The sequence below is a fragment of the Lampetra fluviatilis genome, chromosome 9, assembly GCF_964198595.1.
Source record: "Lampetra fluviatilis chromosome 9, kcLamFluv1.1, whole genome shotgun sequence".
Lineage (NCBI taxonomy): Eukaryota > Metazoa > Chordata > Hyperoartia > Petromyzontiformes > Petromyzontidae > Lampetra > Lampetra fluviatilis.
The window spans coordinates 3,520,903-3,534,301 of NC_136283.1; the positions used below are offsets into that span (position 1 = coordinate 3,520,903).

At 41.0% G+C, this 13,399-nt stretch overlaps 1 protein-coding gene across 2 annotated transcripts in view; it reads left to right on the forward strand.

Annotated features, from left to right (window-relative positions):
• The first annotated feature begins 6,007 nt into the window (after nt 1-6,007).
• MICU1 (mitochondrial calcium uptake 1) overlaps nt 6,008-13,399 on the forward strand; it is a 49,834-nt gene continuing 42,442 nt past the window's right edge. For both annotated transcript variants that reach the window (XM_078859592.1, XM_078859593.1), the window contains exons 1-2: nt 6,008-6,097; nt 10,466-10,644. In XM_078859592.1, coding sequence (XP_078715718.1) covers nt 10,469-10,644 — 176 coding nt within the window. In that variant the 5' untranslated portion in view covers nt 6,008-6,097; nt 10,466-10,468. The remainder of the gene's footprint in view (nt 6,098-10,465; nt 10,645-13,399) is intronic.

The following is a 13,399-nucleotide window of genomic DNA, read 5'->3' on the forward strand; positions in this document are numbered from 1 at the left end:
GATACTGGCAATGGAGGTCCCATGATGTAGCTGCTCACCCGAGCTCTCAATTGTCTGATAGTGGCATTGCCTTTGTGCTATTCGCCTTTTGGCGTCCTCTGGTCTAACACTGTTTGAGACTAGGCTCTAAAGAAAGCTGTCTCTGGTGTGGACCAATCAGTTTCAAAGACAATGCATATACTATCAGAGCATTTTTTTTGTTTGCATGTTCACCACAAGTATATGTGGTTAATGCAGACCTGATTCCTTGCAAAAGGTTTCAGTTTGATGCTTTAACATCTTAACGCCTGTTTTATAACACACGCTTTCATTTAACGCACTCGGTCTGTTGTTGTCGTTGTTGTATCCTCAAATCTTGTAACTCAATTTTAACCCACTTCCCAATGTCGTATCGACTGCAAACTTGGTATATTTATGTCATACTGATGACAATACTATATTCTATAATAAAAAATATATATTTTTTAAACATTTTTTTTTATATATGTTATGTTTCGGCTTGGGTCTAATTGTCCACGGTCAATTGACGTTGACTGTAATTGGCCATGGTCCCTTACGTTATGGCAAGCTTCCTGGCCACTTCCTGGAGTCGTGAAGTTCTTCCATTACTTGTACATTTCATAAAAGCGTGTTTTGAAAGAAGTTTTTAAAATATTACTTATTGCCAGAACGGGTAAAACCTATTCGTAAATGTCTTAGTGATGTTATGGTTCACTTGGTAACACTGACATAGTGCCAATATATGTACAGTGCTTAAGTAGGCTGACATTCGGAGCAGTTCCCATTCAGAGCATAGACGATGCCATGACCTATAAGAACATCAGCCTAGTACAATATTATTGATAAATGTGGTGATATTTTATTGATAACACTGCTGCATAATTGAAGCAGATTATTAAGTACAACATATTTTATCTGAAATTCATCTATATTGTAATACAATTCATGTGTAAGGTTCATTGAAATGTATTTTCCATTGCTGTGGTTTCATGACTTTTCACAATTGCAACCCCTACTCGGCAGTGACCATGTTTTATTAATATTTTAAACTGAGTGCATGTAAAGCCAAAATGAAAACAGTAACTTTTTTCAAGTGAACAATGGATTTTGGCTCAAGACGAACTGCTTTAGGAAGAAGGAATTCCATGCAAGGCGATGGAATGTAGAGGTTTATCCTTTTCCAGGCGGGATATTCTACATCCTGCTTCAGCGTGTTAAGTTAAAGCGCTTAGAGTTATGTGCCATTTGTGCTAAATATGGAACATGGTTGCATGCCATTGACAGCTTCTTATGCTACGTTGCTAAATTTAAAACACAACCATCTTTAATGTACAGTGCTTTCCTGTAGCCACAATGAACTCCAACTCATGAATGTGCTGCTGTATTTGTTTGCCGGAGAAAAGCAAACGCCTTGTTTGCTTAAAGTATACCGTGTCGCAAGATTTAGGAGCAGCATAGTTCAATACAGTACATGTTTATGTTAGTGGCGTCAAAGTATTGGGTCTAACAAGCACATGTACATGTATGGTCCTTTGTGGATAAACAAAAAAAACGTTGCATTGTTCAAGGCGAATCTGAATTACAGTTCAGTGTGGTCCAGATGTCTTGTGACCGCCCAATGTAATCCACTCAAACGTAATATTTGTCAAGTAAAACATATTTAAAACAGGAATGAATATGCAAAGGAAACACATGGGGTCAATTAATCGTGGATCGCAAGACATCTTGACCACCCTGCCGTCTGACGTTCACGCTTGCACGACTGTAGCACGGTGTCAAAAGTGTTGACGCCGTTTGTGGCATCAGGTTATAACATAAAGCTGAAATTAATTAAACTCATCATACGTAATTCTGTGTTCCTAAAGCCTCAGCGTTCCACGTGTACCAAGCTGAGAACAATGCTATTTCGTGAGCACTGTACTAACCTCCCGACGTCATTGCGAAACAATTTCAAGTCTAAAAAAATGAAGGTAGGTGTGGTTGTTGTTAGACAAGTTCTCTATCGGGTGCGGTCCAAAGTGTTCTAACGCTCGTGGCATATTTGATTTCCCTTGTCCACCATTCGTATTTTGTGTAACAAACAACTCAGAATGAACCCTGCGGTTACCACATTTGTGTCCAAGTACTCTGAAGCTGTGTGAAGTTATTTTGACTTTAACAAAAATATATATATGTAGCAGCAGATACGTGCACCGATGGGGTGTCTTAGTTATTGGTTACTGTCAATTTGATTCAAGTTCATTTTTAGCAGGTCAGAAGCAGACAGGAACTCATCGAGTTGAATTATTTCACTTACGAGGGTAACCTTTCAGGCAATGACCGTTCACTGCACATAAACGACGGTGCTTATGTACCACTTGCCTGCACAGAACCGAAAATGTAACTTTAATAACTTCAGCTGTTCAGGGAATTCATCACACACATTAGTAATTTGCACAATTCATTTCATAAATCACTTTACTCATCTACAATAGAATATACCGAAATCTAAGTCTCTACAGGGAAAGAATCAACATCCCATAGCCCATTATTCCAGCAGAGGCCAACTACATTTTTGAACAACCCCAGTATTCCAAATATGGACCGCATTCCAAATCTGTTTACCAGGAGCGTATGACCCGTGTATGCATTGTGTTACTTCCATAGGGCTGGTACGTGCACTTGAAAAAATGTAGCCAATAAAAATGTCATGCAGTTGAAATTCATAAAATTGTCATTGATGATTGCTAGACTGTAAAAAAATTAACCCGTAAAAACTAAGTTTTTCAGTATAAATCCTTTATATGCGTGGCGGCTAGAGTCCTCTCGTCCTCTGGCTTGAGATGGCTGCCACCTATGGGTCAGATGATTGCCTGCCACCATTAAGCAATTGGTAATTAAATATAATTTATTTTTTCCTAAAAAGTGTAAAATTTTGGAAAATATATTGTCACGCACAACGAGTCTGTGTGCAAAATGTCAGCTCGATTGGATCACGGGAAGTGGGTTAAAAAACGACTGAAAGATTTGCACGGTCGTAAGCGCGCAAGCAAGCAAGCGAACTTAATATAAAGGATTTAAAAAGTAGGACTGTTTCTAACATTTTCAGGATGTCCCCGGTTGTGAACTGCTGTGTTACTGCACAGTACCACATTTCCATTGGAAATATACGTACTGTATACGAATCTTGATACTTAAATTAACTGGATGACAATACAATTATACATTAATCAGCTTTTAGCTCGAGGGCACGTCTGATTTAAAATAATGTTGTTATTCCATTAAGATCCTTTGTATTCACTCAATTATGCGTTCCAAGAGCATTTCCTCAGCTCACTGATCAGAGCTGTTGCTGAACAGGGTGGTCTAGATGTCTTGTAGACCCCCATTTAATTCTGTAAAACGTAAAAAAATTTAAGAGTGAGGTTTATTTAAAAAAATTAGGGGTCAATTAATTGGGGGTCACAATACATCTGGACCACCGTATCCAGGGTACGGAATCTCCAGTCTCACTCAGCAGATAAGAATGAGTTACACATTAGGTCACACTAATTATTCATGATTATGTTATAACCGATCTAAATGTGTTTCGTTTATATAATGTTGCATTGGGTGTTTTGTACTGTAACAACTGCTACTGTACTCAAAATAAAATGTTAAATATACCATACGTGTATTGTGCAGTGTTTAGCTTCCCATCCCCTGCATCTTACATTCCTCATCAAACTTAAGAGCGTGCCAATACAGCACTCAAGGTGTGTTCTGGTGTTGACCTTTTTAAGGTTGAGTATTATTTGTGTCAATCTGGTTGATTTTTCAAAATGTGTACAATACACAAATAAACAGCAGTTATTTAAACACAATAGTCCGTTTGGAAGTGCTGTACCGTCGTTTTAATTTACAAATGCATACTTTATGTAATCCACATTATTGTAATATAGTAGTACTTGTACGTTCGTGTAACGGGCATCGCAACACAAAGGTTAGGGTTTCACGGATGCAGGTTTAACAAAAAATACACTACACTGGCATCAACCAGTAGTACCAACCGAGGAGTGAATAAGAATTAAATCATGATGAATAAGTGCTTGGGCTCAGACAAGATGATAACATCTGCTGTGACAAAAACTTTAACAGTTGCAATTTATATACGTGACCAATAAAAGTGATGTAACATCCTTTTCGAAAAAGAGTGGTAGGTTATCACTTCCGCGTACAGAAGTTCAATTTCATAGACTAAGATCGGTATCCAGCCAGCACATAGTAATTCATTCCCGCAAAGGAGTAATGAATTGCTGCGATTTTGGGATGGTTTCTTGTTTTTTATTATATATATAAGTTTGTGTTACTATTTTCGTATTGATTTTAGATTTTACTTGCTTGTACAGTTGATTTTCAACTCCGTTATCCTAAATGTAACATTCGCCTCTCCATGAAATAACATTTGCCTCAATCAGATTTTCACTCTCACGTGCACAATTCAATACATGGTGAGCATGAGATTCAATTGACAAACTGATCCATCTTTACATGCCTAGCATCAATAAAAAATAAACTGATACTATTGTTGAAAACTATGGATTATACATATATAAATACGACTTTAGTGATTGCAGTACAAACTGCTGTTTGTCTTCAAACATAAAAAACATAGACTAATGGACTTTCGAAAATTACTGTATTTCTACAAGCAGAGACAACCCTACGTTTGATAATTGTTTTTTTACCCATTTATCTGGCAACAAAACTGACACCTTTTTTACAAGGAGTCATGTTTGCATAGACCACAATACCTGCAGTCATAATGCAAACAAAAAACATAACTCTGATAATGTATGCACTGTCCTTGAAGTTTATTGGTCCACACCCGAGACAGCTTTCCTTAGAGTCTAGTCTCACATGGTGTTGGACCAGATGACGCCAAAAGGCGCACAACTCAAAGACAATGCACCATCAGAGTATGAGAGCTCGGTTTAAGCATTTACACCATTGGAACCTCATTTGCCAGAAGTAAAAATATGATAATTGGTTCTTTTTCCCTTGTATCTGGCAACAAAACTGACACCTTTTTTTTATAAGGAGTCATGTTTGCATAGACCACAATACCTGCAGTCATAATGCATTATGATTGCATCTGGTCCAAAGATTAACTGGTCAACGGAATTTGGCCCATGTCCACAGACATTCTGGCCCAATAATTATCTGTCGTATACATCAGTCGTTCCCAACCTTTCTGGACCGATACAATGACAGTAAAAAGAAAGGTTACCACTATCAATCCTAGAAAAAATAAATACGGACCATAATAGACCAATAACATGATCAAAAGTAAAATAGCAGTACTCTAAACTGTAGTACAGTAATGTATCTGCAACAGTTCGCTGTGCACTTCCCTTGGCATTGAAAACCACCACGAGTATGTGGACTACAGATTGGGAACCACTGCCATAGATGATTTGCGAGTGGTTCCCAAGAACCATTTTTACCATAGGATATCTTGCCAAAGAATGTCCAATTACTATGTGTTCCATAGACTATCTGACCCAAGAACGATTAACCTGGCCCATAGACTACCTAACCTATTGTCATCAAACTATGATATCTGAGATGGTTATTGCCTATAACATCTGGCAGTTCAACGGCACTCTGTTGATGAGACACGGTATGTCGAAACCGGTCCAGAGTTTGCTTATACATTACTAATCAGTACTGCTGAAATTATTCACTCCCAGAAGGCCGTTGGGCCGATGGGTTGTGTAATTTTTTAATTTTATGTAGCGTGACAGATATATGAATGAGACATGTTGTTTGTTCATCTATGTTGTAGAGTGCAGGTCTGTTGCAGAATCTGCCATCGATGAGATCTGTAAATGACGAGAGAGAAAATCAATTTCCATCACAACAGAAAAAAATGTGAATTTTTTGGCATTTTTTGAGAATTTGGGATCCCAATAAACGGAAGCCCCCACCGGGTGAGGGGGAGGGGCATCCTCCACCGCCCCCCCTGCAGCCCCCACCCACGCGCGCTCAAGTGGCGTCGCGTAGCCGCAACTGCGCATGCGCACCTCACGCAAACGGAATTACAGTGGGAACAGCTCCCATCCGCACGTCGGCTACGGTAAGAATTTGAGAGAGAGAGCGATAGACTTTTGTTTATAAAAAAAACTTCAAAGATGCCGCGTGGTACACCATTGCCGGCCTTTCATTTTAGCAGTCTACGGCGCTGGCATTAGTTTCCATCCCCTACTCAGGGAGTCGCGTCGCGATGTTTGGCGGCTGAGAGTAAAACCGCGATGTTTCACATCAGGTGTGTGGATTACTTCTCAATAGATTCGTTGTATCCGCGTGTATTGTGTGTCATGTAAGGCCCGTTCATAGCCGGGAAAGTTCTCGTCAGGCGCGTAAAGTCAAATGCAGCGGTGCATCGTGACGTTGTACAGTTATACTGTTGTACTGTACAGCGTTTGGCTTCGCTCTGTGTTGATGTATAGCAGTAAACTTGTTACCAACTTATAATAAGCGTTAGTATGGATCAATAGTGGTACCGTATTTTGGGCTAACTGCTTTACTATACAGGTAAGGGAGGTAAACTCCGCACGACGTAAGAGATTGGTGCCAGGAAGATGTGCGCGCTACTTGAGCAGACTGGCACAAATCGGAGGAAAGTGGAAACTAATGATGACAAAATTCTAGATGTGAAGCTTTCGTGACTGCAAGGGTTCATACTCTTGGGTTTTTTCGGTAAAGTTACGTAAGTAAAAAAAATAAATGATAAAAATGATAATAGAAATAAAATCATATCATTTTTATTATTTGTTTTTATTTTTACCTACGTGACTTTACCGAAAAAACCTAATTACAAAATGTGCAGTGGACCACCACCCCACGGGCTGTCTGCATGGATTGTGGTGATGATGGTGAATGGAGGTTAAAGGGGCAGCCCTGCAATTGCGTGCTCGCGCCACTGCTCGCAGGAAGGGCTTTCGCCATCGACTCGGATTCGAGGGCTCTAAAGAGCGCCTCTTAGAGGCAATTTGGCCTGCTGTGTAATTTGTATTGACTGATGTTGATACATTTTATACAGTACCCTACTGTTATTGGCGAATCTACAACTATAATGTCATGTTGATGACACATTCCTGCGGATGGAGCTGGTAGGAACGTTGGGTTGCTCGGTCAATGGCCAGGGTCAACGGCGGTGTGGTGTATTCCTCAAATATGGGCGACTGAGGGCGGGCACAAGCCGGCGTGAGTAGGTTAAACGTTGAGTTTTATAAGGGCACCACGGGTGACCAGCCCCTCCCCACTCAGCCCCTCCCCACTCAGCCCCTCCCCACCCAGCCTCTTTCCACCCTCCCCTCCCCACCCAGCCCCACCCTCTCCACCCAGCCCCTCCCTCCACACCCACCCCCTCCCTGCACGACGGACGGACGGACACAATAATCCCCTGTGGGCTGGTGTAACCAGGAGGTTCCTACCAGTATAACGTGTTTATATGGACTCTTATAACTAACATTCCCTGCTGGATTAAACCAAGCTACCCGGAAACCAGAATTCAAACCCCCATGAACTGAACGCTATTGGTACCGTTCTGATATGGCCATTATCACCTGAAACACTTAGCAAACGTAATGCACAGTGCTGTGATGTGCATTGTTATGATGACGTTTTGTAAAGCTTGGAGTGATTCGATCAGTTCATTGTGCAGGTTTCTGGTTGGAATGTTGCCATCGCAGACTCGTGAGAGGGGAAGGCGGCTGGAGGAGGCTTTCATTCAGCAGTGGGTTTATTATGCCTGATGACGATCAGACAGTTAAAAGCTAGGCTACTGTGAGAAAATTGACAAATACAGTACAGTGTTCAATTGGGCTCGTGGGGCCCACTCCATCTTGACACGTGAAATCGCACGTGTTTTGAAATTCAATTTATTTTGTTTAAAGATGTGTTTTCTTCTAAGCACCTCGACAGTGATGATTCATATGCCTTCGTCAATCTCGGCGCTTGGAAGCCATTGCGTAACGGCCGCAACCTTTATAAAGTTTATTTTCAATGTGTTTGCAACATTTGTTTAAATCTTATATATTTTAGAAAATGCGACGTTTTATTGCCTCCATTCTCTTGTAAAATTGAATTCCTATTTTGTCTCTTTTTTTCCCCTGATATGTTGGGTGATATCTCAAGGTCCTCTTTAAAGAATACATATGTGTAGTGACATGGAATGGGTCACTACGTAGCATAGCGCTGGTTGCTGGCAGAGAAGGGTGTCTGCAGGTACAGCAGCCCTGTCTGACATCAGGTCACGTGATAAGCCAGAGAGAGGGATGTAGGGGAAGGGTTACAGAGGGGCACGTGAGGGAATTCCGGGAACCCGCTGGTAGGTTCTAGAAAGGGGGGTGTGACTGGGGCGGAGCGAGGCCACGCCGGGAGGATAAAAGGGGACGCCGAGCGAAGGTTCGGGGCTGTTGCTTGGAGTGGGATCCTGTCGTGCTGCTGGAGTCTTCGTCAACGTCTTCACCTTCTCGGCGTCGTCAGTCAGGCAGTCTGCCAGCTGTCCTGACTGGGAGTTGTAGTTACCTCTTGTGAACCGTGAAGGCTGTTAATAAATAGAGTGCCTCCTACTCCTAGTGTCTCTGAGGCAGTCACTACGTATGTATTCTTAGGCTATCATGTGGTCATATAAAGGACTGCATTATTAAATAAATGATGCATGATTGCCAGGAGAGTAATTATAGGACAGGCACGCACAAGACAATTTTAGTAGATTAGTGCTGGTTTGAACTCTGTTTAGCTGGTAAACGTTAAGTGTACATTCATTGTCAATTCGTTTAGTGTAATGGTATATTGTGAGATGGCAAGTTCTATCTCACAAAAGTGTCTAAATACAGCAGGGCAGTTGGTAATTTTTTTGTAAATACAGTATAATACAATGTTAGACATTTGTGCTGATATCAAGACACCTTTGGTGTTTTACATCTGGTTTTTCAAAAATGTAATTCTAGAATTTTGCCGACCCATACTGACCAACGTGCCTGGGGTGGCTTTTATCCAGCGGTTGATTGACATGGGGTGCTAATCTATTACTACATTCTTTTTTTCCGAATGAATAGATGTGTGTATGACCAGTCGCCTTGAATGTGCAAAATATTGTCTGATTTTGGAAGGTAAGCAGGGTTGAACTTTGTACTGGCTGAGAGACTGCCTGGGAATGCTGGACTTTGTAGTTTTGATCATGTAGTGTCTAGACGCGGACAGGAGAGCGATATATTCTGGAATTTATCAGTATTGAGCATTGTTTGTTTCTCCCCTTATGCCAAACACTCACTAATGGAATTGGCCAAACATCCCAATACTCCGTTAATGTTTCCGGGGTGGACAAAGGCTATTACAGTATTTATATTTTGAATCGGAAAACTTCTCTGTAAACACAGGCGGATGATGGGGAGGCATAGGCAATAGTGTAATAATTACTATAACATGATAAACTTCATTTAGAGCAAGTGCCAAGCTATCGTGATGACCAACACGTATTTACAGCCAGTGGCTGCACACTCAATTCTACAGGGAATCTGTGTCTATGGTTACGTCCTTGTCAATGCTCACTTCAACACCTCACTAGATCATGAAATTGGGGGTACCTTCTGGGAATTGTCCAGCTCTGCAAATTACAAGACCACATACACAAGGAAATGCATAACACTAAATTTCTAAACAATTTTTTTTACGTTGTGGAGGTATTTGCAACTGTTGTTTGCCATATGCTGTGGCATAACCTAATACACTTATTTTTTAAAACCGTTGCTATGGACTTGCTCTGGCTTCTAATGTGTTCTTTATTGAGCTGGAGCCATGGGGCATTAGTCGAAAGTTATTTGCACAATACTGCACAATGTCGCACATACAACTCATTTGGGGATATGTAAAATAGTCCGATATGTGAACTTCTGTATAAAATTACAGTTACACTACGCACAAATACTACATATGCGTGTTTAATTGGTCAGTATGGAGTAGATTTTTTAAATTCTATATATGAAAAGAGAAGATACAGCCTTGGTGTAATGGTTAGAAGACTATACTTGCAATCCAGAAGTTGCAGGTTCAATTCAATCTCCTGGCACGGCCATCGAAACAATGGGCACATTACTTAAACCCCCACCCCTCCTCACAGTCCACTAAGCAGTATAAATGGGTACACCATAGCTGAATCTATTGGGAAGTAATGTGTGGGAAGGTTAAGTGTGGGTATTCCCACCTCTTCCAAGACGTCTGGCCAGTGTGGAAGGGTAAGCCTGATGCCCTCCATGAAGGCTCTTCAGGAGCCCGCTCGAGTGGAGGTCCTCCTGTTTTGTGTGGCGAGGGGGAAATAATGACGGGTTTGCGCCTTTACGCTGTATCTTTTGAAAGCATTGCAACATCTGGGTGGGCCAACTAGAGGTCACTTGAATTAACAAAATACATCTGCCGTGTAATTTGTGTCTCTCCCAAGGTGATGGCGATGTGGAGGCTCCGTGTGTACCATGCCTTGCGGGTCCTGCCATGTGCTATACGTGGTTACACGTGCCAGCACAGCATGCAGGAGGGGCAGCCTCATGTGCGCAGGATATTGGTTGCTGCGACGCTTGGAGCTACAGCTGCTTCACTGTCCACTGCCCTCATATGGAAGCAGTAAGCTGTTATGTTCGTGTTTTTTTTGTTGTTGTCAAGGTTGGAACACTGCACCAAATTTCAGGCAATGGCCAAATTTCCCACAAAGTGCCTGATCTCATCAGATATCGGAAGCTTTGTTGGTTTGATCCTGCATAGCACTTATATAATTAACATGTCCTTGAATTGAATTTGAGAATGATTTGATACAGGCATGATTTCATACACGTATCGTGAGCACAATAATTTATTTTAATCAATGAATCGATTGAACTTTCCATGATTACACTAGCTAACCTTAGAATAACAATATGGGATTGTTAAATTTTAACTATCATGTATATGCCATTTTGGACAACACCAGCACTCCTTCATCGCAAATGTTTAATTACTGTAGACTGAAAATAACTGCTATGTAGTGGATATGTGTGTGCGCTTTGTGTGTTTTACAATGCCATTTCAAAGCAGTCCATTGTGAATACGAGTACACACTGTCAACAGGGCCACTGTCATATACTTCGTGACATATCTTATAAGTGGCATGTTGCTTATTAAATGGCCCTGTAGTGAGCTTGTGTGTAAACCATGCATATGAAATATATATTGTTGTATTTATATATATTCATAGTGTTGTCTCGGGAGTTAAAGTCATGTCAGAAAATACTAAGGAATTGCCTCTTGTCAAAGATAGTTGTTGAGCACTGTTAGACAAAACTAAATTAACTTTACTGTATCCTGGAAATATATTTAATGCACCATTTGCACATTGTGGGTTGTGTGCAGCCAGAGGCTTATACTGTTTTCTTGCAGAGCTGTTGAATGATTCCCACTTGCCTGGCACTCCCAACACAACCCTGTTCTTTTCTCCTTTGTTTTTTTTCCTTCGGTTTGCCATGTAATGTGACACTCGGGATCGTCCTACCTGGCATTTTAGAAACATGATGAGCCCAATAGTCAATCCTTATGAATTATTACACATACTGGGGTCTGCTGCAGTCCATTAAAACCCAATATTTTTTACACAAGAGGGTGTTATTCTTTTAACAATCCTTAATATCTATAAGAGATTCCATTGGTAGGTATGTGATTAAAACATTCTGGAGATTGGATTCAAATACAGTTAACCAATTTAACTTGGTCTTTATAAGACGTGTATGATATAAACACAATAGTTTGTATTGCTTCTTTGTCTAAGAAACCCATACCTCCCATAACACTGGTCTACAGCCAAAATGCTTCTGAAATAAATGTCGTCCAACTTTACTAGTTCTGCATCACTGAGAATGAAAATTATGCTTAAAATTGTTGATTGGCTCTAGTTTTCAAGATATGCTTCTGGGTCAGTTTCTACGACCCTTGACTTGGGAATGGCAGAGTATAAGTGATTTATAAAGGGAAGGGATCTCAATTTAAACCAGAAATGACAAATATATTTTTGACTGGATCTATGAATACATTTATGACGGGGTTTGGAGAGTACTTGCTTTTTGAGCAAAACAATGAATGATACAATCTGAACTATACATTATATGAATTGCATCATGTTATTCCTAGAAGTCATGGATGATGCAATCATAACTAAGCTTGCATCCCTCTGCTGAACAAATAGCACTATATCAGTTCTAGAAATTATAGTGTCGTGCTCTCTTATTTGTCAGTGTTTGATTTTGCAAAGGGGCACATTTATGTTTAGCCAAAGTGAGCAGAGATGCCTTGTACTTTGTGTGCACAAAGCAGATAACTTCTGCTGTGTTTGCGGTGAAGTGACTTTTGCATCACAAAAGTGCAGTATAACCACTGGTTAAGAAAGCCTATCACCTTTATTTTGGCTGCAAGATTGGAGATCAGGACAAAATGTGGTCCCCACACATGCTGCAACACTTATGCAACAAATCTTCGCCAGTGGTTGAGCAGGAAAAGGAAATGTATGCCTTTTGCAGTGCAATGATTTGGAGAGAGCCAACAGATCATATTTGCAATTGCTACTTCTGCATGGTGCCTGCAGTTGGGAAAGGTGTGTCAAAGAAGGAAAAGTGCATTATCCAAACATTCCATCAGCTATACGCCCAGTACCCCACGGAGAAGGACTGACGGTTCCTGATGCACCAGGCTCACTTGAGGAAGATGATGAAACTTCTGGTCCTGAATCATCAAGGTCACATGACCCAGATTTTCTCCCATCCTCTGAACCACACCTCATAACACAAGGTGAACTGAAATACCTTGTCAGGGATTTGGAACTACCCAAGAGTAAGGCAGAGCTGTTGGGCTCCAGGCTGCAGCAGTGGAATCTCCTAGCAGGTGATGTTCGGGTTTCCATGTTCCGTGACCGTCAAAAGGATCTTGTCCCATTCTTCTTCATGGAAGATGATGTTGTAGCCTGCAACAACATTGGTGTGATGGCAGCCCTCAACATCGTTTATGATCCAAATGAGTGGAGACTGTTCATTGATTCATCGAAGATGAGTCTTTAAGCTGTTTTGCTGCATAATGGCAATGTTTTGCCATCAATTCCATTTGGTCAAGCAGTCCATATTAAGGAAACCTATGACAACATGAAACAACTTTTGAGGTGCATGAACTATGACCAACATCAGTGGCAGCTTTAATGGCGATTTGAAGGTTGTTGCTCTCTTGCTTGGTCTGCAGACTGGGTACACAAAGTACCGGTGTTTTCTCTGCGAATAGGGTAGTCGTGCAAGAGATTCCCACTACATCAAGACAGTTTGGCCACTCCGACAGTCATTGGAGCCTGGGAGGAAAAGTGTTCCGCATC